This window comes from Arvicanthis niloticus, chromosome 12 (genome assembly GCF_011762505.2).
Source record: "Arvicanthis niloticus isolate mArvNil1 chromosome 12, mArvNil1.pat.X, whole genome shotgun sequence".
Taxonomy (NCBI): domain Eukaryota; kingdom Metazoa; phylum Chordata; class Mammalia; order Rodentia; family Muridae; genus Arvicanthis; species Arvicanthis niloticus.
Genome location: NC_047669.1, coordinates 37,240,018 through 37,267,895, shown reverse-complemented (window position 1 = coordinate 37,267,895; position 27,878 = coordinate 37,240,018). Strand labels below are relative to the sequence as shown.

Here is a 27,878-nt window from a genome sequence, read left to right as displayed (position 1 = left end):
GAGTAACCTTAAACTTCTCATTTCCTCATTGAGATTACATCTGTGTGTCGATATGTCTGAAGTACACAATAAATTCAATCCATAGTTTTGAAGGACTAGATTACATCTCTTAACAAAAACAACAAAAAGCTGGGGCCGTCTGATTATGAGCTTAAAAGATAAAATTATTTTCAGTACAGAGGGAGATGACACAAATCTGATCTCACAGCTGAGAACACGATGGAATAAAGCACCAGAAATGATTTCAGGATGGTCTCTGGGGAGATCACCCAGTGTTCTAGTCTCAATGGCTGGTGGTGCTGACCCTCCAGTTGCCTGTACACTCAGATTCTTTCCTAAATGTAGGTGACAGAGGGTTGGTGTTTAAATGAGGACTTGGAGAAGTGTGGGAGTTCGCTTGGTGAACAGGAGTGAAGCGGGTCATGTTTTGTAAGAAGGTGAAAGGTTTGACTCTCTGGGCTGGATCAAGTACAGTGTGTCCTCCCACAGAACACCTCATCCCAAGACTGACTTAAAATATGTGCAGTGACTCAGCATTCCCAATCTCGACTGAGCAAGAAGACCACGTCACTTTAACAACACTGAGCTACTCGTGGAAGAGGCTCTCAGCAGAACAGTGAAGAAGCGGACCAATTTCTGTCCAGCTGCCCTGCATCTGCATCTCCTATACATGAGTCTTTTCCTCCCATCCCTCATGTTCAATGTTAAATGAGCTTCTCACTGTCCAGAACCTGGAGTTACTTAAAGAGCACTGAGGAAATACTGTGTCATCCAGGTAAACACTGTAAACACTGTCCGGTGTGAAACGCCGGGCACAAAGCCTCCCTTCGGAAAGCTCGGCTGCAACTCCAGCTTCTGTATTGCACATTTTCTTACCTTGGCTCCTTCTGAAGGCAAATCGTGGCGTCTGTGTTTCCTCATAAGAACCTGGTCAGATCCCATTCTACTGTGCCGTCCATTTAAATTGGAGTTTGCGGTGATGCCAGGCTTTGGAGAGCCATCCCCTAGGATGCGACATCCCATCACCTGATTAGTCCCGAAGGCATCCCGAGGGCACCATGCTTCAAGAGGCATTTGCTGGTCCCTGGAAGGCACACTCTCGCCATGGTGGAAGTGTCTGCTCAGTCTATTGTCAGGTGGGATTGGGGGAGGCCTCTCTGGCGGAGGGGGAGGATCTCTCAAGGGAGGAGGGGGTGCTGGGAGTGGTTTGTCTTGTTTTCTAACCATGCATGGAGAAGACTAAAGAGAGAGGAGACAAAACACAAAACCGAGAAAACGTTTGTTCCATGCACTGAAAAGACCTTCAGACTCAGATTATTCAATTTCCATTTTAACCACCATGCTGTAGTATTAAATTTCTAATAACTTTTTATGTGGCTTTTTATAAGTTTCTTTTATTACTAATGAAAAATTTGAAAATTAATGAAAAACAACATTAATGTACTATACTCAGAATTTTGAACAAATGACAATATACATGTAGGAGTTCTAGAAATCATACAGGAAAGAAGTAGAGTTAAAATTATCTACTTTGGCTGCCTTTATATTATCATTGCTTCTTCAACTTTGAAAAGAGAAATTATTTGAAATATTTAAAGTTTGAAAATTCTTTTTTTGTTTTCCTCTTTGTAGAACAATGGAAGCTACATGGTCCGTTTGCTTTGGCAAGTTTAACAGCATCACTAGAACAGTAAAGATAGAAATGGCAGAGCAGTTACTGACAGACTCATGGCTTTCTGGGTTCAAAAAAAAAAGCACCTGCCAGGCTAACTGCTAGAGGACAAATGGAGGTGCGGGAGTCCTCCCAAGGGGAATCTGCATGCCCCTCAAGAGCTTCTAGTGTTTATTTAAAAGTTTATTTAATAAATAGTTTGTACTTTTTACATTATAAAATGCCAAGAAACAAGAATCTGTTGTATGTCTACATAATTCAAAGTTCTACCCTAGCCGGGAGTCACGGGACTGAAGACAAGTTTGAGACAGCATAAGAGAAGAAAACAGCACTAAATGCATTGCACTCTTTGGCATCCTAGACTGTAAGCCCATTAGCAAATAGTATTTAACTTTTTATAAGTTTACATTTAATAAAATATATGCTCTTTATTATTAAAATGTAAAAGAATCCCACATAAAACTACAATGAACTCTAGGCTTAAGTTAAAATTATGCCTTTAATATTAAACAGTAAAATAATTACTTTGCAAACATTGTGAATTGTTGTAATTAATTTCCTGGGTTTCTGTGCGGTCTGTCTTCTGAGTCACCTGCAGCATGGGTGATAATGTGTCACACCTCAAGCCCTTATGCAAATACACTCCCCTAGCATTTTTCTTGTCACGACATTATGGAAGTAAATGTAAAATACCATTTGATAACAGCGTGCAAATTATTGTAATGTATATGATGACCTTTTTATAAAGCATTTTATAGATATTATACCTTACACTGCTATTTACTTAAGCAAATCTGGGGTGTACAGATAGGCTCTGAGTAATTATATAACTTTTATAGTTTTTTTATACCAATAAAGCAAGGGACATGACAGTGGGCTTGGTATAAATAAAATGAGAAATTTAACCACTGTTGTAGTAAACATTTACGAGCCTAAGAAATAGATACATGGACCATACAATTGCCTCCTGTGTTCTGGATGGCACTGACTAACCTTTGGGGAGCCTGTGGGGCTGCCACAGGGAGAGCGCACAATGCCTTTCTGGATGAGATCCAAACGGGGAGGCACTGGTGGCAGGCTGAGGTGGGGGATCTGGAGAGGGTCTGGCTGAGGCTTTCTTCTCTGGGCAAGGGGTGAGGATCCTGGCGATGTGACTGGTGAGTTCTGCCTGTCTGTGCACTAGGAGAAAGCAGAGAAGATGCTGGGTATCTTGTGTAAAGGGGAGAACATCCTGTCCTTGCTGAGGACAGTGAGGGCCAGCTGCATACTTGTCAAAACAAATGCTGAATGGCAGATCTGGAGATCTCAATGTGGTCCTTAAGGAAGGGGAGGGATATCAAAGAAACAGACTGAAAGGATTCCCTCACACCTCGTAGGAAGGCTTCAGAGAAAAGCACAGTAGAATGCTGCACAATCCAATGTAGGCTTTCTTCCCAGAATGGGTCTTTAGCCTATGAGGAGACCAGAAACACACCTTACAGCAGCACACATTCTTCTGGGCTACCTAAGAAAAAACGCTATTTGTAAACACAAGTTCTTTATTTTATACACTGTGCATTCACTACCACATGTTGGTCATGGGAAACTAGGAAATGAGGTCAGCCTTAAAACAAGGAGACATGTAATACACACACAGTTCAACCAAGTATATATATTTTCTCTTAAGCGTCCATAAAAAAAAAAGAAATCCTCAAGCTACATGCTTTTCATTAAAAGCAGTTCTGTGAATCACAGAAGGTTTGTAGATGTGTAGCAACAGTCAAGGTTCCATGCTGTCTCACGTTCTTCGTCCTCTCTGGGAGTCACTGCAAAAGCTACCCTTAGGAGCTAGGGAATTACATTCCCTCTTGCAAGGCCCTTTACGAGTCACCAACTGAGGGGCCACTAGGTAAGCATCCAAAGATACGAGAGCATGATGGGTAAGAGGTGTCTGTGCTGCTTTTAAGTACTACAGCGCTATTCACAACAGCCATGATATGGAATCGCTGTGTCTACCGGTGGGTAGAGAATGTGGAATATTACTTGGGGACATCTGTGGTGACCTGTATAGAAGGTCCTATGAGCTAAGGCAGGTAGTAGAAGGCAGATGCTGTGCATTCTCTACGTGAAAGTGCAAAAAAGCCCATTCCTAGGAGAGCAGAAGAGTGAGCACCAGAGGGCAGGAATGGGATCAATGGAGGTTTGCTAATGAGGATGAAAACTAACCTAAGAGGACAAGTGGATTCTAGTTCCCAAAGGACAGGACGTAGGACAGCTACTGTCTGAAATGTTCTCACAATGACTCAGTAAAGCAGAGAGCTACACGCTGCCCACAAAGGAAGAGTTCAGAAACTGGTAACACCCTGGGGTTAGACAGCTAGAAATTCATGTGCAAACCGAAGTGGTCATATTTATGACAGTATGAAAGAACTGTGCTAATCATGAAAAAGAAACAGAAAGCAAAGGCCCTCGTAGCGGGATATAAGATAAGCCTGTGCATCTCTCCTACTGCTTATCTACAAAGTTCCACTACCACCACCACAACAAAACACCTGCTTAATACACATAAATAAAAGGACTGAAATCACTTTAAATATTAAAAATAGAATAAGAGTCTTTTGTTAAAATCATGTTAAAACAGAGACAGTTGGTGGATTATTTGCTTGTACTAACAGTGATCAATGCGTAAACCAAATTTAGAACTGACTTTCCTATGATCATTTTGTTTCTAAGGCAGAGTCTAAAAGTCATAAACCCCAAATCATAATGTACAAAGTTTAGAAGTATGCATATTGGCACACTCTTTGTAACTGATAATGTTTTCCTGGACATGGTGCCAATTTCCACAGTCCTCAAATTATTTCACTTGTTCACTCTCTAATGTAAATAATATACTTTCACAACGTAAGCTTTGAATTAATTCCTATAAATTGCTATTGATGCTTGTTACTTACCAAAAATACAGTTTTGAGTCTGCTCTATACTGGCTAGCACTATCCAAAGAGAATGTAACTACTATTAAGTACCATCCCAGAACACAGTTCTGAGGTTGCTCTTGTTAGATATACTGGCCTCTAATCATCATTCCCTGCTGTGAGGACTTGTATTGAGCTCACTGTTTGCGATTATAAAGTAGCTGAACATGAGACTTTGAAAGAAACTATCATACAGCTTTTCCACCAGAGAAGAAGTTAATACACAGAATTTATGATCCAGTATCCCAACCATTCACACTGGGGAGAATGGACCATTCTTTTGAGCTACGGGAAATGAGTAACATCATTTGCTATCTTGACTCCAGGTCTGTGTCACCTTCAGTACCCTAAGAATGTTGGGATAACCTGTCCTTTTCGTTTCAGCTTTGCTCAGAATCCATAGGCCTTGGTTTCTGTCTCCATGGTCACCTCATCAGCACATGTATAACCGCATCTCCTAAATTCACATCTTCTCCAGGCAGGGACTTAGGGACTTAGGGACTGTCCGAGCCTCAGTGGATCATTTCATGTGTTTACACCAATTTCCCCTTATTCATTTCCTTTAGCTACTCTTTATTTCTCTGCAAAATTCACAATGTGTTTTATTACTTAAGACACAATGCTATTGACTGCCATACAGACTGTAGGATCCACATCTGCGACTTTAACATAAAATCTTCACAGAACAAGCTGAAGAAGCAAAGCATTTAAACTGCGCTGCCTCTTGCTCAGAAACTGGTAACAATTGGGGGGAGGTGGGCCTCATGCACTGGAGTCACTTTTCACTTCATCCACACCTTTAAAGAATGACTTTAGGAGAACCTTTAATAAGATCCATTATTATGGAAATGGCAAGACATCTGCTAAGGAGCTTCAAGTCTAGGCAGGTTATTATAAAAATGGGGCAGGAGAAAAGCTCCCAATAACTAATGAGAGCTTTAACAATACAGAGATAATCAAAGTTGCCTTATGATACTTCTAGCAAGATCTCTCCTTAATGAATTTCGTATTTGAACAAGGGAGATGCCTGTATTATAATAAGTATGATGAGAAGGACCCAGAGAGTCAATATTTTTCTCTAAATGCCTGAGGATTAATGAATAGAGGTAATTTTTTAACCACATAAAATAGAATAAAATATTTTAAGTACATTTTCTTTGTTTCCAACTATTATCTTGGTCTTCATTTATTGTATTAATTTGTGAGCATAATGAAATTAAAAGTACTTAAAATAGCTAGTATTATTCAGAAGTCACACACAATGACAATGTTTAGCTCACACTCAAACATTCTCACAGTTTACAGTTAGGCACAGATAGTTAATGTTTTCCATTTGGGGTTATCTCTAGCACTGTCTCATTTAAATAATAAGCAAAAAGTTATAAGAAGAACATAGTGTAAAACCAATACAGACATTTTCTTTCTCCATAGTTAAGCTCCCAGAAGCCTCAACCTGTAAGCAATTAAAAGAAACTCAAACTGAGGCACTGGGAAGAAACTCAAATGAAATGTCTGGTAAGCATTTCTTGGACTTCTCTGGGACAAGAAGTGTGGGCATCCTGCTGCCTCACTAAGAGATAGATAGTTAATCCACTGTGGAGAGAAGGTGAGCTGGTTTCTTAGATACTGTTCTACTGCTACCTTAAAACATTATGATCTTGTAAAAAGAAGGTATTTAATTTGGGATTCGAGACTTCAGAGGGTAGTAGAGTCCATGGCCATCATGACAGGGAGCATGGCAGTAGGCGAGTAGTAGCTGAGACCTCACATTCTGATCCACAAGCAAAAAGTGAAGAGAGACTGACAGAGAGAGACAAAAGTCTGTCTGTCTCTCTCATGTGCGAGTGCGCGCGCGCACACACACACACACACACAGGGTGAGGGGGGAAGACAGGCATACACTGGAGATGATGTGGACTTTTGAAACCTGAAAGCTCACCCCTGGTGACACACCTTCTGTCTGAAACAAGGTCACACTTGTTACTACTTCCCAAACTGTTCCACTAACTGAGGACCAAACATAAGTAAGCATACATACTTATGGGGACCATCATTATTCAAACCAACACAGTCAGTTTCTATGTTCCACTGTGACTTCTGGAACTTTTCAGTTGCCACATATTAGAGATAATGAAAAGGATGAGCAGTTTATCAACTTCTACATGCAGACAGTTATGGGACTGGGTGACTGTACTTTACAGTCCAGCAGGGAACTAAACAACAAAATTGCCAGAAGGGCTACTTTACAGTAATACAGAACAAGTCACACTCGGCTCTAACCCCAAGGGCACATCTCTATTAAAGTAATAAACTCTGTTAAGCAGCAATGTGACACTGACTCCCCTTGCAGAGCCTCGAGCAGGAGGGGCACCAGTTCCTGGCCTGTGAATAGCCGCTTTAATCTTTAAATTTCTTTGAAGTTTTACATTTTACCTTAAACACTTCTGTGAATTTCACAACCTGATGCCAGTATGTGTATGATTTTAATTTAAATTTGCATCCCCTCTTTTCTTTTTGCTATACATCCTTAAGTCCGGTTGCAAAATATAAGTTTCTAGAAATAAGTTGTGTTGAGTTTAGTGGCTTCAAGTGCCCTTTGGTTCACTCAGCTGCATAAGCAATTTTGAGAAGGCAGGGAAGGGTGACATATGATTCAGAAATGCTTCCACAGAGATGGCTGAGAAGCAAGAACTCTGGGAATTAAAGGAACAAACTTCAGCCAGTGGGCAAATGCTTTCACAGGAAACCACTTTTTCTCCTGACATCAGGCAGAACAAAGAACAAGCAGTTGCTACTGGGAGACTGCCATTCTCCTCCCTAATGTAAAGAATTCTTAATTTCTAAAAATTTACTGTCAATACAGAAAAATAAGTATACCATAAGCATACCTAAGTTACTTAATACTTCAAAGAGTATTTACCTGACATCTTGACAGCCTTGCGTTTTCTGTGTGGTTTAAAACATGAAACATGTTTTAGTAGTACATTATTTTGGGGTAGTTTTGTACTGAAGAAACAATGCAGGATTATCATGTGGGTAACGAGATTCTACAGAATACAGCCAGTTTTTTTTCTAATTCAATATAATTTCACCTTGAAAAGGCAAGAAGTAGTAATATCTAATAAAACTTGTGGTCAAATCAAGATAATAATATTGAATTCTCAGAAGGACAGCAATGTTCTAAGGAGTTTTAACTTTCACCATATAAAAGTGAATGTAACAACCAATGCATCATTCTACCGTCATTTCTAGTTTTAACCCATTTACGCTTCTCCTTAACAGGTGTACCTAACTCAGGGAGGGGTACAATGCTAAGCTGAGTTGGTTTAGGCATATTCAAATACAAAGGCTGTGTGTGAGTCTTTCATTCGTGTATTGATGCAGGGAGTGAATCTGCCACCAGAATTTGTTAACTAAATATTAATTCTACAAAGAAACTATTACGAATTTGCTATGGGGGGGACAGGAGAGAGGCTCAGAGGGCCAGAAAAATGAATGGAAATATGCAGCTTTGTGGGGGAGGGGGAGGGAACCTCTAGAAAGCCCCAGAGACCCAGGATGTGAGAGGCTCCCAAAACACAATGTAGATGACCTTATCCCAAATGAACAACAGTGGGGAGATGGAACCTGAAGAGATCACCTCTAATAAAGGCAGGGTCCCCAGTAGAGGGATGGTGTCACCAACTAACCTTCAAAATTTTTGACTCAGAATTGTTCCTGTCTAAAAGAAATGCAGGGATAAAAATGAGGCCATCCAATGGACCAGCCCAACTAGGAATCCATCCCATGGGTGGGCACCAATCCCTGATACTATTACTGATGCCATGTTGTACTTTTAGACAGGAGCCTAGTATGGCTGTCCTCTAAGAGGTTCTACCAGCAGCTGACTGACACAGATGCAGATACTTACAGCCAATCGTTGGACTGAAGTCAGGGACCCCTATGAAAGAGTTAGAGGAAGGATTGAAGGAGCTGATGCTTATAAAGCAGGAAGAGCATGCATGAAGAGTGTTCCGTGTCGAGGTTAGGAGTTGTTGTTTATAACCTGTTTTCTAACTCATCTCTGGATAAAACCTACTGAACTTTTTCTTTTTAAAATTAAAATGGGGATTTTATTTTTTAAAAAGAGACATTTGACCAGGTAACCACCCTCAAACTTTAATTACTCGGTGTAAAAGTATGTATTAAATAATACATACTTTTAAATAAGCCATATTGGTGACATACATCTTGGTGACAGAAACATTAGGTGTGGCCTGGTTTTAGTAACTCATAGTCTGTAATAAGTTTGCACAAAGGCTGTACCAAAACATATAAACACAGCATAGAAACATGATTTTGCGGCAATGTTTTTCAATTATTCAGAAATAATTTATGCTTGCATCCATACCAAAATTAAGGATGCATTGAAAGTTAAGTGGCAAAGGATGGTGAAATAATATAAAAGTCATGATCTGCTTAACTGACTAGAGACAGATTAGTAGACATAAGAGCCATTTAATTAAATCATGACATCAAATTAAAACTAAAGAGCTGTAATTTAACTGTGTTTCTCAAATATCTGACTGCTTTAGGGTAGTGGAGCACTGAAGGTCACATACTTATTGAGGGATGCAAGCCAAGAAGGCCAGAGAGCATCCTTCTCTTGGGTTAAACAACAGAGAGGATTACTGTGAAAATCTTTCATTTCCCAAATAGACACCTCACAGGGTCCCAGGGAGAAGCAACCAGGAAAGGCTGGAAGGGCCAAAGGCAGGCCTGTCCCTCACCTTATTCTTTGTTCTCAGTTTGTGGTACTAGAGTCCTTTGAGAAAAGGCCCAGCTTCAATTTCTGTCAGGTAAAGCAGGCTAGAACCACAGCTACTCACAAACTGACATAGGACAGGCGTTTTTCTCCTTCTCCAAGTAGCAAGCTACACAAAGTCCTCGAGAATTATTCTTACAGCCATACCCCCTGTGGAACACTGAATTTAGTCAGGAAAACAGAAATGCCTTCTTCCTAGCTAGAAAGCTTTGCCACAGGAGTCGCCTGAACTGTCTGAGCTGTTGTGGGTTTCTAAAATACTTCCCTGCCATTCGAGGCTACCCAGGCAGGCATTCAATAAACTCTCTTTTAAAGTGCACCCTGAAAGCTATACCCAGGGCAACAAGCTTTCTGAAAGGGCCAGGTAAGGAATATTTTAGGCTGAGCAGATCAAGAGATAGGAATCAAAGTAACTATGTAAGTGCTTCATTATCACCTCAACACAATTTACTTGATATGCAAATTGTTACTTCAAGGGAAAAGGTCCCATCAATCAATAAAGGCAATGTTCCAGCATTTGTTCCTTTATTCTCACTGTCACTCTGCATCTTTCTTCTCGATTTTGGATTTTGAATGACTCTCACGCAGCACATGAGACATAGCCAGCCTGGAAGAACAGGAAAGGCTGGAAGGGCCGAAGGCAGGCCTGTCCCTCATCTTATTCTTTGTTCTCAGTTTGTGGTACTAGAGTCCTTTGAGAAAAGGCCCAGCTTCAATTTCTGTCAGCCTGGAAGAACAGTGAGCTAGCATCTGCATGGGGAAGCATCATCTCCAGTGTGCCAGTGTAGTTCCTTTTACATGGACAGGATGCAATGATGGGTCTTAACTCAGACTGGGATGTGTGTCAGAATCTGGAGCATTTGAATTAATACAGGCAGTAAAAATACCACATTTGTGGTCCCACTGACCTTACAATGTGTTAACATCTTAAATACATGATCTCATTTGATCATTTCAACTGTGAGTGTAGGAAAGTGCTGTTGCCATCCTGCTTTATAAAAGGCTGCTGAAATGGGAGGAGTGTTAAGTAATTTGCTTAAGAGAGTTCTAGTTCTATGCTGTAACAGTACTGGTACACTGAACACTCAGATCATCATTCTCTTCAAGACTTCTTTCTTCCTTATTAATTACTCAGAGTTACTGATGACTAACAACTTTCACTTGGATCAAAGAGACCATATAATTAAACAGAGCAAAAAAAAAAGTCAACCGCTCTTATCTCTGAAAGGTGAAATAAATGACAACCTACGAGTTACCTTATGAAACTAATGTACATCTAACAGGGTGAAGAACCAACATCCTTCCAGCTCAAAACTGAATTGGAGCACAGTGACACTGGTGATGTCAACCTGCACATGTAAGATCTTTCATGTAAAAAGGAAAATGGAATGTCTGAGGTCAGTGAGGAACTCTGGAACAGAGAAATTCCAAGAGTTTTCTTCAGTAATATTTGATGTAGGCTTGAATTAGCCATAGAAATGGCCTCCTCTGGACTCTGCACCTATTCTTTTTCTTCCATATAGTACTAGGGGCACAGTGTGAAGTTCCTGAAGGGGCTGGGGTCATCACCACTCCACCTCAGTGGCAAGGGGTTCTCCTTAAGACTTTGCTGGAAAGCTCATAGGCCAATCTGGATCCCAGAAGGATTGGTACCGTGGCTTATCAGTCATGTCTGCAGGAGCCAAGAGGGAGACAGTTCCCTCCATTACAAAAGCTCCCATGGCAATCAATCCCACTTCTGAGTTCCACAGCATACAACATTTCCATGTAATCTGGATTTCATGTGCATTTCTATACAAAGAGCAGTCTGAGATCTAGCCACCTACCCACCGTTTCTGATTCCGAAATTATTCAACTGTCATGCTGATTCTTTTGTGAAGTAAGCCCTCTTGGGCAGTAGCATTTACTCTCCGTCCGTAAGGTCAGTGTACTAAGTCAACAAGCAAGCCCCAAATTACAGTACATTCACAGAGATAAATTTTATGTGACTTCTCATAAACAGAGCACCAGGATGCAGTTTCTGTTAAGAAAATAAATCTATTGGACACTTCTATATAGTCAACAAAAATGGTAATCAAGTATAATCTTACCATTTCAAATAAAAAAAAACTATCTATATGTAATTTATTTCCACATTTGTTAATCTCATTCTTGGATGTTTAATTTTATACAAGTGTTCTCATCTGACTCCTACGAGGTTTAAACAAATGATTCTCCTCCATCTAATATTTTATGAGCTGATCGATACTGCATGTAGTGTTTCAAATTATTATTTTTAAGAATATATACTCACACAAATCCCTGTTTCCTCCCTCCAAACATTTCTATAATACCTCTCCTTGTTCTCTTTCAAATTTACGGCTTCTTTCCTTACTAATTGTTCACACACACACACACACACACACACACACACACACACGCACACACTGACTGATTGTAGCATGCAAGCTGCACTCATGCACTCACACTTACCTTTCGAACACTCGCCAGCCTGTTCATCATCAGAGACTCCTCTCGATCATCGTCATCATCCAAGTCAAGCATGGGGATGCTGAAAGGGTCGATGATGCTGCAGCACCTGGAGCCCTCGTCTCTGGGGTCGAAGGGGTCCACGATGATGGGCTCAGTTCCTTTTATCTCACAGCGACAGAAGGGGCAGCCTTGGCCATCAGACTCCTAAAACAAAGCAAGCAAACTGACTGCCTCAAAATAATCCAGAGAAGTCTCAAGGTTGGACATTTATAAAATGCTTCACAAGTTTGTGCATCAAGAATGGGGATATCTTGAAGAAGCAGGTGTGCCAAAAAAGGTTGTAAATGAACAAAATATTTTATGAGGCCTGGCATTAAATTTAATAAAAAGCAAATGAAAGAAATGAGAACTCTCGAACAGCTAAAGAAGCTTAACTTAATTTTCACAAGTATTCATTTGTAATTCTAATGAACAAGGCTTTACAGTCCTTAGATACTGAAAAATGAATTATGTCCCTCTTCAAAACAACAATGCTAATTACATATTCCATAAAAAGAACATCCTGGCGAAATTAAAAATGACTAGAGCAATAATAAATAGTAATCAAATCAACCTATTTGAAGTCTACTTTGGAAAAATTCTTGTGCATATTAACTGTGGGAAATACTTCTGCTAAAATCCACTAGGATTTGTCAAATCATGGTTAATAAGGAATGAGTATGGAAAATAGAATAGTACTGAGAGGTGGCCATCGAGGCTGAAAGCATTACGGTCTACATCTTACACATCCCTTAAACGGCTCAGTTATCAGTCTTCTCTAGCATCCTCGTGACATGAGGCTTAGTGGAAGGCAGAGAGGTATACTTGGGTGTGCCAGTGAAGGTGTTATCAGCACCCTGTCCCCTTCCAATCTTTCTCTCTGTTTTCTAGATGGCAGGAGGTGAACGTCTTGGCTCCACAACACGCTTTATCACCAGCCCAAAGCAAGGAACCCAACCAAGCATAGCCTGAAACCTCATGAGCCAAGACTTCATTCTTTAAGTTGATTTATCTGAGTTCTGACTCAACAGTGGGAAGCTGATTACTGCAGAGCCTGTTGTCTTGCCTTGTTCACGTGGAATCTAACACTGTAAGATATGAAGCATCGCACAACCTAGATTTCAAAGCAGAGGCTACAAAAGATTTGGTCAGATACTTTGGGGTGAGAAATGTATTTATTGGTGATCGTTAGAGGTTTTGTTAAGCCTTCTAAATTCATGTCTCTAGGCTCTAACAGCATTGAAAATTCCCAGTTGGGAGTAGACAAAATGAGATGCTCTCTCACCCTGCCTTCTAGAAAGAGGAGTTTAAAGACATTTACTGCCCTGTCATTTTGATATTATACAGTTAATTTAGTATTACATTGTAAAACGTCAAAAATTTAAAAAAAGAAGTTTAAAAAAACAGGACAAATTACCATGATGTTTGCAGACAAACATACAAAAGCAATCCTGTATTTAACTCAGGACTACTGTACTATAGTCACTTGGCTTGTGGGAGTTGCGTCACCTGCCTTTAACAGTGTGGCTTCAGAGACACTGTAAAAACTTCTCTGGACATCTCTGGACACATACCAGATGTCTATTTGGAAGCAGATACTATTGGTCTATTGTTTCCTTTAAGTTCTCTTGGATTAACAGACAAAAAACCTTCTTTACAATGTATACTGCCAAAGGGAAAAATTGTCATTGAATTGTTTTGTGAAAAGAAATGAACATCCCCGTATTCACATGTTTTTCCATAATTTTCAAGACTTGAAACTGTACAATCATATATGTATGTGTACAGTCATACACACACACACACACACACACACACGTATACAAATAATTTCGAAGAGAGAGGGAGGGGAAGGGAGAGAGGCAGGGAGGGAGAAAGAGAAAGAGAGAGAGAGAGCATGAGAGAGAGAGAGAAAGAGAGACAGAGAGAGAGAGAGAGTGAGAGAGAGAGAGAGAACACATACCAGTCATGTTTAGAGCTGATGGTCATAAAAGCTTTGATTCATAATTTCACACATGATAAAAAACAAGATTAAATTCTTCCATTTTGGGCAATCTCCTTACTTTGATCTTTTAACATTAAGAAACTTTAAAGAAATCTAAGCCTTCCTATTTCAATTTTACAAAAAAGAACCTTAAAATTAAGGGATTGTTCAATACATGTTATCATCTGGATAAAATCTCTCTACTGTAAAGGTTAAAGTCTGTACTGTGTGTCCATATTGGCGTTTCTGTATAGATCTACATTAAATTCAGTCATTCAAAAGAGGTAGCTCTTCATGTGTATGTTGAAAAGGACCTCATGTTCTCTGTAACAAGAATGGGTGGCAAATAAATGGAAAGTAGAATTCTGGGCCCAATGTAGATATTTCATTCATAAAATTTACACATTATTTTGGCAAATTAACATATAGAGTATAATGAAAACATGTACTCATTACCCAGTTTGAACAGTCAATTCATGTCTCATCTCTTTCCTCTATGGCTTCATGTCTTTCACCTGTCTCTTATTTTGAAGCACAATGTATACATTCATACACATAGATTTTAGTATGGATACCTAAACACAAGTCACTTAAAGATCCAAGTGCAACTATTGTAACTAAAAATAATTCAACCGAATCATAAAGCAATAACATTTGTTAGCCTAGTGACTGGAAGCTGCAATACTTTTTATTATGCCCTCACACTCCCAGATCTACCATCCTGCAGCTCTGGCCAAGAACTGCTTGAACTTACACTACCTCCTTCATCCTAGGAATGACTGGCTTTCCCTTGGAGAGAGGAGGAGGTGTTAGGCAACAACATCAGATAACAGGAGAATGCCTGGGTGTGGTTCTTCTAAACCAGGACCTAACTTCTTTCTCCAACCTGTTTACCTGGCGGTGGAAGTGACCCCTTTTCTTACATTTAACATATGCACATTTTGTGGATGTTAAATGTAAACAGATACATTGACGATCCATGTGATTGGCAAATGGCTCCCACTGACTGCAGTACATCCTCTAGTATGACTTCACCCATCACTCTTTGGCTTTAATTTAACTACTGTCATATGCAAATGAGACATAACCATAAATTTTAAAATGCTACTTTGGTTCCTCTGCCCTAGTTTCTGTCATACGGTTGATTGAATGCAGATGAAGAATGTCTGGAATAGACACATAACTCATCAGGATTGTGCATCGATAATTAAAATAATGTTCCTGTCAACATATACTTAAGTCAAGATCAAAGAACATATGTTACAGGAGAAGAACGAACAATAAATAATTTTGTACTTAATCCTTAAGTTGTTCACAACTTGTGAATGTTAAGAGGAAGTATTTAAGTGCCCTTCTATTCTAATTGACTCAGTGGCTTTCACTTCCCTAATGTAGACATTTTTCAAAATTTAAGGTGAAAGGAGTTACCAGTGAAATATTACCTATGTAATAAACCCATGATATAGTAATTTGGATTTATATACCACCCATTAACACTATTAATTAATATACATAAACGTAACTTTAGGTAATATCAATAAATTTCCAATGATAGAAAATACAAACACAATGAAGAAAATAAATCTGCTTTACTATTAACAGTCTTTAAGCGTGCAAGTGAGCACTGCAAGTAGAAACTTTTACCAGAATCACCATAGTGCTCTCTCTCACACACACACACAAACTATGTTCTAAACATTTTCTCTTAAATGTCTTAAGATAAGCGTTACACATGCATTGTATTTGCTTTCAGAATTATTAGTGAAACACTCTAACAGTCACTTGCTTTCTTTATAGAGTGTAGGATATGTGGAGTATCTATGTTTGTGTGTGTGTATGTGTGTGTTCCCAATGCTGGGTAGATGCAAGCCAGAGGTGCATGTTGGCTTTCAGAACAGCAGCACCATTATAGTTACGAAGTAGCAATGAAGTAATTTTATGGTTGGAAGTCACCACAACACGAGGAACTGTATTCAAGGGTCACAGCCTTAGGAAGGTTGAGAACCACTGACCTAGAGTATCATTCGCATTGCCCCTGAGATTTTTGGTCAGAGGACATCTGACTTAATGCTACCAACTTTCCAACAACCAAAACCAGAAAGATCCATGAGGTAGCAGAGATGGCTCTGAGGTTAAGAACATTTATTGTTCTTACAGAGAACCAGAGTCCAATTCCTAGCACCCACATGGTGATTCATATCTACTTGTAACTCTAGTTATCGGGAAGCCAATGTCCTTCTCTGATGTCCACAGCTGTAGCTGTGATACACAGACAACATGCAGACACAACATTCATACACATCAAATAAAACTAAGTCTTCAAATACAGAAGCCCACATTAGAGTGTTAGTGTCAACCACTACTGTTTCCAAACTGTCCATTTCTGTTCTAACCCAGATACACTGGGACTCTGTGAGAATCCCTCTAAGTCAGTAGACTCGGGCTCTCACTCTCAGTCCCTAAGATTTTATTTGTTCTCCAGTGGGTGTGATGATCCAGCAGGTAAAGGAACTTTCCTTCAACCTGCAGAGTCAGAACTGACAGTTTGATGCAGGTAGGTGCCACTTGTCTGTAATGCCAACACTTCTGTGACAAAATGGGAGGTGGAGACAGGAGACTGGCCAGGAAGCTCGAAGGCCTTCGAGCACTGGGCACAAGTAAGAGGGACCTTGCCTCAGCGAGGTGAAGGGAGAGATTAGCCTCTTCAAAGGTTCCTCTGATTTACATCCTCTCCCTCCATCCGCCCCTCCTCTCAGGCCTGTGTCATCCTCCTCATGCCTGCTCCCTTGCTCTAGCTCAGGATGTCACTGGAACATTTCCAGCCAAGACTCCCAACACCTTCATACCCATCCTGGGAAAGAGAAACTCCATTTTATCTATCACACTACCTCAAAAAAGATATGGTAGACATCAAAGAGAGAAATATTCATTTGAGACAGTTTAAAGGCAAATATTATTTTAGATTTCATTAAAAAGTCTCAATACAAGTAGAAATGTGAATGCTGCTTTTAAATTAATCAGAATCATATCTGTTTCTTCCTGAGACATAAACAGTGAGCTCAATTTTTACCTCTCTCTCCAATGTTCTCTTTCATCATATGGTACTAATGCCACACTCATATTTTAATGCATTCACCCTTTGCTAACTTAACATTTCAGACACTTGAAAAGTCTTTCCTTCAAAAAGTGTCTGAAGAAAAATCTAGGGAAAAAAATCACAGAAGTTCATTTTTTCTTTTAATGAAATTAAAGTTGCTGCCAGGAATTCAAAATATAGCTGCCTTCCATTGACAGGGATAGCTTTTTTCCTGTGGGATGGTTAAACTCCGTTTGCTGTCTGTGTCATCCGAAAGCGCAGGCGTCATTTAACAGATTCGTTTTTTGTTTTCTGTTGTGTAAAAAGAGAGGCACAGGTCCTTACTTTACACTGTATGTGGTGACGCTGCTGCACTACAGCAGTGTTTTACAGACTGTACACAAAAGGAGATGCTGGACTCGGGACTGTGCATGGAAATGGGTTCTCAACCTCTCACTGACATATGAAAGTGACACGGGTGTCCGTAAGCTTTCCTGATCAAGAGTGAGACAGAGAAGCCACACCCAGGGAAACACAGCTTCAAATGCTCCAGAAAGCGTGTTATATAACTTACTTTGTATTCTGTGCAAACTCTTCCATGGTTATTCAATTTATTAAATAACACAGATGTTTCAGAAAATGAAAAAAAAATCTGACACCTCTTTGGTGGCATGACTAATAGGCCATTATGACAGCAATTAAAGAGCACCCACTGACAGTTCGTACCAGCTACCACTACTGCGCCATTCTTAGCTTTGCTGTTAATTACATCAAATTGAAGTCTCTAATGAATTGGAGTTAAACTAAAATAGGGCATCAAACGATAGACAATTTTAGTGAAAAACAACTTGCTAAAAAATGCACTTTCTTGGATACATTATAATTTGCAGTCCAGGTTCAACGTTCCCTGTAGGACTCCAACAGAAACATCCTAACTTCTTGAGAGGCACGTACTTCCCTAAAATAATTTTCATGTCAGCGCACCCAATCAAAGAACTGTAAAGTAAGAGGAAACGGTTTAATATCCATAATTAAACCTGCAGGAGAAGCAGATACTCATTTCAGGTGATTATTGGTAGTAATCCCAGCTATAAAACTTCTAACAGTGAGTTTAAGGTAGAAACTATGTCGGAACTCTATCTTTGCTCAGAGGTTGCTATAGAGACACGAGCAACTCAAGAGATACCCCTTAAAAACTAGTCAAAGCAACAGGCTTGGCTTTGACTTCAGGGGGAGCAAATTTGAAAATGTCCAGGTTTGTTTCTGTCAAAGGGTATTGTTCTTGGTTTACCACAATGTTAGATTTTCGCTGTGCGTGGTTTACCTTAAAAGCTTAACTTTTTATAAGGCTGTAACAGTGGACAATCCCATGAAGTAAAACTAACAGCTTTAAAGAAAAAAAAAGAAAAAAAAATGACCCTGTACTGTATCATTTTGGAAAACAGGCCAATTAAAAAGGCAGCGACATCTGTTATAACCTGCCCTTCAGCTCAGAGCTCCAACACCCAGAAATTTTCCAGTAAATGTGTAACTTTAGATTCAAGGTTTGACAATATATTACAGAATGAAAGAAACGTTCTATAGCTGTGTTCTGCTCACACACACAATCAGTTCAATCCAGGGAGCCTCAAACTGAGACTCCCAACAGGGGGGTTGTTATTGAATGTTTTCCCACTATCTTTTAATTGAATTAAGTTTGTAACCTGTGTTCTTATTAAGGGAAACATCTTTTTAATAACATGTCTAAAGGATCACACAGTATTTGCTGCTCCTGCACTAACTGGAAAGCTCTGCACACAGATATCCCAGTCAGCAGGGCATATGAAGTGAGAACGGTATGTGGACGCACGGCTGCTCCTTACCCAAGAGTAGACAGGTGTGCTAATTATTGAGTTTGCACTGAGACACAGTGATTCCAGAGTGCCACTTTAGGAATTTCAAGTCATATCCAAATGACAAGGTAGTTAAGAACGAAGAAAATGTGCATCAGACATCACTGCATATAGTCCTTGAGAGAACACAGTTAAGTAGATGCCAGGTCTTGTGGCCACCCGTGCTAGAGGTTCAGCTAGCAGCAGAGGTAAATAATGGGGGTTCAGTGTCTACAGCACAGAACACACAGATCTGTGGTTACAAGTTTTGTGGCTTATTCTCAGGGAGAGAAGAGGCCAAGGTCTCTGAAAAGTAATGACTTTTCATGAAGAACTCTCTAGAACAAGCACTTGATGAGGCTTTCCGTCGATGATTACAGCACTGTTCAGTTAGAACAATCTCATGCCCACCACCACTTGCCTCCATAGCATCTGACCTGAACATCACCCATTGCGTAACCACCTACACACACATACATGAATAGGCCAAGGGATCCCTGTATCAGAAATCCATATTCTAGATGGCAAGTGGGTATACATAGAAATGTTTACAATATAACCAGGAAGAAGCTTATAGTCATACAAATTGAACCAGAATACTTATTAAAATATTGTTTTTGTGAGGAGATAACAAAATTTTGCCAATTTTTCTTTGAGTAGATGCAAACTCTGACCATCAGTTTAGGATGACAGTATTCACCAGTGGTGCAAGTGTAATTTAATGGGACTCTTACTTCAGTTTCATAAACATCTTTGAAATAGTTACTTTTTAAAACTTTACTTCATAAGTTATTAATTTACTATTACATTTTCATATAACTTGTACTAATTTCCTCCTCACTGTTTCCAGTGCTTGATCATGGATGTACTTCCTCAATTTATAACAGTGAAACTGAGAAGTAGTTAAACATTAAAAGGGGAAACAGTAAAGGCTAATAATTTATGAACACTACTGGACATACCTACATGTAGGCTTTTCTAACATCAATATGAAAATGTATGCAAGGCAACTGGGAACTGATTATCAGCTAGAAAGAGGAACTATACACAAAGCTGACATGAAGGGAAGAACATCAAAAATACAGAAGGAAGAAGCCAGAACTAACCCCATGCCCTTCTACACAACAGATTGAAACAAAGCTTTACAAAAGGCTGAAAAAATGATAAGCAGTCCTTCAAAAATATACACAATTAACACACTTTTTTGTTGTTGTTGTTTTACACTCAGGCATACATTTTAAAAGTCACCTTGGGCTACAATGTAACTGGCATTTGTAAAGTGCATTAAACAGTAGCTTTCATCCCAGTCAAACAAAAAGAACTATGTTAACCCACCTACCTCCCTGATAGTAAGCACAGCACGAGACCAAACATGTGAATTCCCATAATGCATAACATGATTGCATTGTAGATTTGAGGCCCCTTACTAGACTGAAGGGTTATGACTTGGCTTCTCCTCAGTTTAGCACTCATCCTGTGATCCTGAATGGGTGTCAGGTGAATCAGACCTAAAATACCCCTTCAGAGGTATTCAGAGGCAGTCAGGGGAGGCGAAAGGTCAATCGCACGCTATGCCAGTTCGTCTGAAATGCCCTAAGGTGTAGAAGAAGCTGACTTTTGCTGGCAAATCAAAATTTATCACAAGTCATGTTCAAAAAGGCCTAGCTAAGTTTACAGAATGATAGCTCGTTAACAGAACCAGCAAGACGGGTGCCCCTTGGCTGTGAACATCTCTGCCTGATGTCACATCAAGTCCCTTCCTTCCTCCAGCAACTCCGTATAACTGGGAAGATTCATCATCAAAACGAATAGGTGATTATGAAAACCTAAGGAAATATATAACCTAAAAGCATGTTGGAGAAGACGGCCATAGAGATGCTGAGCAGGTTGACTGGGGTGACAATGACGCCCGTTCATTGCCTCCTCGATCTCCCCCTTATTTTTAAAATCTCTTCAGATAGGAGATGAAATTGCCTACATCTTTTCACCAATCCATGAGTTCAGCAGGAACCATCAACGGTGACACAGCTCTTTTCAAACCTCCCTCGACCCCCAACTCCATTTCCCCTTACATCAGAAGTTGGAAAGTGACGGCCAAAGAATGACAGGACTAAGGCTTAAAAATTAAATGTTTTGATTCCCAAAGTACAACAACATACTGCTAGTTTTAACAGGGCTCCATTAAAGAGCAAATTGCAAGATGGCTTGATCAAAACAGTCTCTCGGTTAAAGCTGGAAATGTGTCAAAATAACCATTTTAAATCCTCAACTTCTGCAACAGTTAAACCACAACAAAAAGAGTCATTGGGGGAAACAGCTTTTTCATGGCCTTATTCTAAAACATTGACTCATTTTGTATTTAGTGACTGACTACCCACCAACAGGAAGGAAGTTAGTCTTTGATTAAGTTTTTCAAAATTGGAAATTGCTGTTTGGGTAAAAACTGCTTCAAAGGCATGTTTCTCAGATTGCCCTGTTTTGGTCTCATTAAAGCAACCATAAACATGTGTTGAGACACGAACCATGGCTCAGGAGAAGAGAAATCTGATCGACAGCAGCAGCAGAAGATGTATCTGCTATGGTTCACTGGGCTTCAAAATCTTCCCAGGAGCATGACCTGCGTTGACTGAATGTGCTCACCTGGTAAATTACTATCTGTCTGCGTCATCATGACAGTAATGGTAAGACAGACGCAGAACCACTTATAATCAACAGGAACTTAAGTTACACACATGAAAGAAACAAAATACAAAACATAGAAAAACTGTGCACTCAACATAATAAGAATCTTTTAAATAGAAATTACTATTTTAGATAAAACAGTTCTGAGTATTCCTGAGTCATTAAGATGAAGAAGCCTGAGAGGAGAAGTGTGAGTGGGATAAAGACGCGCCACCCCTGCTTCTGCAGAGAACTCGGCAGTACCTGCCACGCAGTAAGGCACGAAGTGCACATCAGATGCCCGCAAGGCTCAATCTTGACATCTTTGTCATTCTCTGCACAGATCTTGCAGAGCTGAAAAGTGGAGCCCATTTCACAATACAGTTCATATTGTTCCTGGAACACAGGGAAGAAGGGCCGATGGTTAATGGTTTTCTAGCATGAAGTATTCATATTAAACTACCTAAAACATAATGACTTACAGTAAGTATTCCACACTTGAACTTGTCAGAATTCTGTTACCATTTAAGGACACATTTTAAATTGATATTCACAATTTGGTCTACAAAATCAATTTTTACAATGTCTGAGCTCTTGGCATCAATTTCATATATAAGGTTTTTTTTAATACTCTAGGTTATATAATATTTTATGCTATTAACAGACAACACCTACAGTTTTAGGATGGCAATATAAATAACTTGGTCTTTTTTTTGTTTGTTTGTTTTCTTTTCTTTTTTTCTACACTGTCAAATTGAGCAAGTATTGTCTGGGTATGGGTATTACATTTTATGTCTTCGGCATCTTTAGGAATCTGAGGACAAAGGATAAGCTATGTTTGTTTCTCGTGTGGGTGTGGTGCCTGACTTACTGTAGTCTACAATGGCAAGCATAGCGTTCAGTCACCGTGAGTTTCAGGTATTGTTCTCATATTCACGAGTAAGTTTCCAACTCTGAAGTATGTGAAAAGTAACCATCTGAGCAACTAAACACTGGCTGAGTCAAGTTTAGAATGCTTGGCACACTGAACCTCAGTGAACAAATACTGAAAATTTCTGTGTGATAAAGAAAACACGGACTAGTAAATATAAAAAATAAAATAAAAGTACTTCCAAGATCTGCTTATGAGTTTGACAAATGTAAATCATGTTTTAATGAAGTCAATGCATACAAACAGCAATACATGAGTAGAATACATAAATCGCAATTCTTATTGTGTCATCACTAAAATACTGTAATGTTCTGTTTGTGTGTAGATATACACACATATAAATAAATGCATGCATGGATACATGCAAATCTCGTCCACTCTGATATTTGCCTGATATTTAGTAAATTCAATAAGGACAGAAAAATGAAAGAAATGAAAAAGAATTATTACCAAATAATCCACCAGCTCTGAATGGCTGAGCATCCTGTACTTGCACTGAGACTTGCCCAAGTCGGTGTGCAGTGACAGCCTGCCCAAGTCACAAGCAGGGAATTTAGGGCATTCTCAGGTTCTTTATGTGAAATCTAAGAGATCGCACTATACTGCAAGATTTATGTATAGTTTCATTGATTTCTTTTTGTAGCACTGGGTTCAAACTAAAGAGGCCAGGTATGTCGGGAAGGTGTCTTGTCTACTGAAGTCATGCCCAGACAGTTTCATTTTGAGAAAGTGGATTCAGAAAGAGGAATAACGGCCTCTCATTAGTATCCCTTTGTACGTATTAGAAAATATGCTATGAAACTCCTATACAATGCTAAGAATGGCAACCAAATGTGAAAATTTCAATGCCTTCCATTAACAAGACATAGACATACGCAGTGTCTCTCATACTTCAGCATATTAAGACTGGACACTGAAACCAATAAACATTTTTCTACCACCTTCGACTTGTATTGTTCATCAATGTATGAACATTTTTAAAATGTGAAATACTATTAAAATAGACTTAGCAAAACCGTGTGCAAGTCCCCTCTTCATGCTCTCTTCAATTCCTCAAGAATTCCTGTTCAATGTTTCTAGTTTGGCATCTCTGGGAATGCACATTTATACATCCATATATGGCAGCTTGTATTTAAAAAATGAACTTCTACAATGTAAGTTTTACAGCTGCTATGTTATACACTTAAGTTCCGAATCAACAGAGATTTGTATAGGACAAATTGCCATTGAGTACACATGGCTCCTGCTCTTCAGCTGTTCCCCGTAAAACCATGGTGAGCAGTTTAGATGATTCAACCCATTACGAACGCTTTAGTATTTTTATCTGTTGCTTTGTGGAAAAGGCTACTGAAAACACTGGTGCAGATCCTATTCTACACAGGAAAGAAACACATGGTGTTTTCACTACCAAACACACGACCAAAAGATGTTTTCATTTAGATATTTTGTCTTTACTGAGAATTATGTATAGAGTTTATCATATTCTTACTCAAGAGTCCTGAGACTGGATTTATAAAATTGTAATTATTATCTTCAATGTTCTTCCAGTATCATTTGACTTTAAAAATCTTCACACAAAACTGATCATCTCTTATTCTTTTTGGTTTTTATTTCAGTTCTGTCCTTATATCTATGCACCTACATACTGATGTGTCTTCCTCTAGGTATATACCAATATTAGATTTGCAAGCATTATCACTAATAAGAAATTTATCTAAAAGAAATCATAAAATTTCTTTCTACTCTCAGAATTCCTGATGTTAAACACTGGGGCATGCTTTTGAACACAATGTAGGTAGAAGATGAGATTTATTTCTGAGGAGGTATAGATATGTATTAATTACATTTCCAAAAATTACTCTTACCTGTGTAACTTTTATATGATCATGAGGTGTAGGTTCACATAATCCGGTTAAATCAGGGTTATAGCTTCGCCCATCAGGATAAAGATAACTGAATTTAAACAGAAAACTTATTATTTTAGTATGTGAGGCTTCAGTACATTCAGTCTAATCAGAGTCTTCTATATTTAAACCCACATTTTCATTTGTCCTTTTTTCCATAAATCAACACCATATTCTTGCACTGCTGTTTTTCAATCATAGGAAATACATAATATAAACTAATCCACTATGTAATAATTTTCAGTTAAAATAGGTTAGTAATACAGTCCTCATGAAGTTAAAAAGTTAATTTAATAGTGATTTATAGCTTATTCTAAAACTACTTAAATTAACTCCTACTTGCAGGCTGTTATATACTTTCTTGGAAGCATGAAATCTACATCATATTTATGCCATGTTGAAAATTCCAAGGAGAGAGAACAGAATTCATCCAGAACTATGCCCTGAATAATGAAGCTCTCCCATGGTGTCCTTTCTCAGTCTCCCTGCCTTTCACTCCTACTCTTTCCACTCCTGCTGATAGGCACACAGATTTACAATGCCCAGACATGCACCTTGTAATATATGCTCATGCATGTCAGAAAAACTGGAAAATGTGACAATTCCACATTTCACTGACTTCAATAAAGCCACAGATAGGTTTGCAGATCAAGGTTTTCTACTAAGAATCAAACTTTAGCTAAAATTATAATAAGGAATCTACGTTCATAAGTATAATGAAAACCAAATATATTGTCATTAAATGTCATTTTTCAGTAAAACATGACTGTAATGTCATTGCTGGGATAACTAGTTCAGTAAAAGTGATCAGAACCCATGGTTAATCCTGATGAACATATTGTAGAGCTTAATAAAAGTTTAAAAATGTGTAGTAGTGACTATTTTAACAAAGTCCGCAAAATTTTGTTGATGACATAAGAAAAACCTTCTTTAAATGAAGTGTCTATAAACAGCATAGTAATCAACATTAGAAAATTCTGCTAGACTTAAGAGAAAACTGGAGGTATAGGACAGAATATTATCACACAGTAAGACAGCGCAGTGAGTTTTCTTTGACTTAGGAAGGAAAATCCTAGTACTCAGCACAAAGGGCAGCCTCAATTTAGCTTTATACAAAGTAACAGAAATGAATTACTCTGAAGTAGTAATAGTTTATACACATATTTTAAACGTACTTTTATGTTTTAGCGATGCTTTTTGATGCTGGAACGTGTCTGCTCTATATAATTATGGTCATAAGATTGCAGCTTAGGCATGAGTAATAGACGGAAGGCCCGTCTATTGCTATTGCTTCGTCGTCTTAATGTAAACCACAAACTATGAGGTCATTAGCCTTACCATCTGCTCTATGCCCAGGCAGTCTCTAGATTTCCAACGAGCAAGTTGAAAGAATTGCTCATACTTACAAGCCTTCCCTGCTACCATCAATCAGGGCTTGGAACAGGGGCTTGTTGTGAGGTATGGTCTGTAGGATATTGCCATCCCCAGTCACATAGCCAATGGCCCATTGTCCCAGCCGAGTGCAGCTTAACCGGAAAATGTAGCTACAAAACATGATAAAAAAGATGTTCGTTCAAATTCAAAGAGGCATGCCAACCACTAAGCAATGTGTTAATATTTTGTCTTCTTGAGCAGAATGATTTAGAATTCCTGATAGAAATTGCTATCCTTTCCCACAGTTTAACACTACTGTACCTCACTGTTATCAATCTGTGTGAGAAACACTGATAATAATTCTTGTTCATTTAAGTATCTCCAGAGTTCTATTTAAAATAAATGAGGCTGGAAACTACCAAGAGATTTATTACCGCCACCGTAGAGATGTGTGGAGATGTGGCTGCTACGATACAGCTGTGACATGCATCATCTTTGGAGAAGGATAAAATGAAGCAAATAGCTAAATAATTAATTTATCCATCACAGAAACTGAAACAGAAATTCAATATATTACTTTACCATTAGGCATTAAAATTTGGTCACAGACTTGTTTAATGTTTTCTTGCAAGCATGATTCATCTTTAAACAAATCTCAAAAGAGCTGAACTATATCAATGACAAAGGACACGTGATAAATTCATAGCTTCTAACCAACCTGCCATTCAAATATTTTCCAGCCAACGTAATTCAAACACTGGTCATTCAAATAAGTGATGAGTCTCTTAAATTAATTTCCAATAAAAGGTGATACTGGCATGCCTTTAAATCATCATCATTTATTTATTTCAGGACATTATCCCGCTTTATAGGATTGTATACAACTCAATCTTGCAATCAAGATATTAGTATCTGGATTGTACAATCTGTCCATCAATCAGACCAAAAGAAAGTTACATTAAGCCCCACTGGCTATATTTAAGTTGTTAAACGAATGCATACATCAGGGGGAAAAAGCAAGAAAAGTTTCTCATAGTTTAGTTATTGATAGAGTACACTAAAAAAGTCATCTGCTGCTATAATTATATAATAAGGATGGCTTGTCGGTACATTTAATAACCTCGTATGGTAAAGAGTACAATCACATTTCAGTTAATAAGAAAATCAGGCTTTGAACAAAAAAGGAGTTTGTTGAAAGAGTTGTCAGAAGGGGATTTTCAAATTAGTCTAAACTGATTCCCCTAAGTGACCCTGATGATAAAGTATTGACCTATAAATTACTGATATTATTAATCAGAAACAGGAAAATATTTCCATTCAAATCAGACAAATGCTATATTATGAAAGTATTTCTCAGATAATATAGACTAACCAATTATAATATGGAAGATCACGTGTCACATTAAGAAATGCAAGGGGCTGGAGAAATAGACCAGCAGTTAAGGACATTTGCTGTTCTTGCAGAGGACCTAGGCTTGGTTCTCAGCAACCCCCTGTAAATCCAGTCCCAGGACATGGGATATCCTTTCTGACCTCTAGGGTTACATGTTATGCGTGCACATGGTGTTCATACATAACATTCAGTAAATAAATCTTCCCAATAAAAAAAAATGTTACCAAAAATGCACATAATACTTTCAACTAAAGAATAAAATGTAAAAATCTCAGAGATTGTGGATACTATGTATTTTAGAAAATACATAGAATGTGATGCCGAAATAAAGCATTCAACTACAAAATTCATTGGTTAAAACTTTAAAAGTACTTGCCTATTTACACATCTTGCATATTTGTGAAACTGTCAGGTTGTAGTAAACATCTTGTTTCTGCATTGTTTTATGATGATGTTTCTAAACTCAGTCATTTGGAAGGAGTTCAAGCCCTCCATACAAAGTGTGCTGTCAGTAACACTTTATGAGAGCCACGGATGGCAATTAGGAACAATTTATTCCTCTCAGCTAAGCTTCTGCTCGGTTCCATTTGCTCAACAATGTTTAAATCATTTGCTGCTGACCCTCCTGTGGGTAGCTGGTCCCACCTCCCTTAGGAAAAAGTAAACTCACACTTTCAGCTGTAGTTAGCTTGCTCTTCAAATGGTATGATTAACATAATCAGATATATCTGCTTCATTTGGTG

General features: G+C 38.7%; 1 protein-coding gene across 5 annotated transcripts in view; it reads right to left on the bottom strand.

Annotated features, from left to right (window-relative positions):
• Positions 1-27,878, bottom strand: part of Cblb (Cbl proto-oncogene B) — a 165,380-nt gene that overhangs the window by 39,121 nt on the left and 98,381 nt on the right. For all 5 annotated transcript variants that reach the window (XM_034515081.2, XM_034515083.2, XM_076943012.1 and 2 more), the window contains 6 exons: positions 25,775-25,912; positions 24,330-24,417; positions 21,798-21,929; positions 11,903-12,106; positions 2,666-2,851; positions 877-1,239 (listed from right to left, as the gene is read on the bottom strand). In XM_034515081.2, coding sequence (XP_034370972.1) covers positions 877-1,239; positions 2,666-2,851; positions 11,903-12,106; positions 21,798-21,929; positions 24,330-24,417; positions 25,775-25,912 — 1,111 coding nt within the window. The remainder of the gene's footprint in view (positions 1-876; positions 1,240-2,665; positions 2,852-11,902; positions 12,107-21,797; positions 21,930-24,329; positions 24,418-25,774; positions 25,913-27,878) is intronic.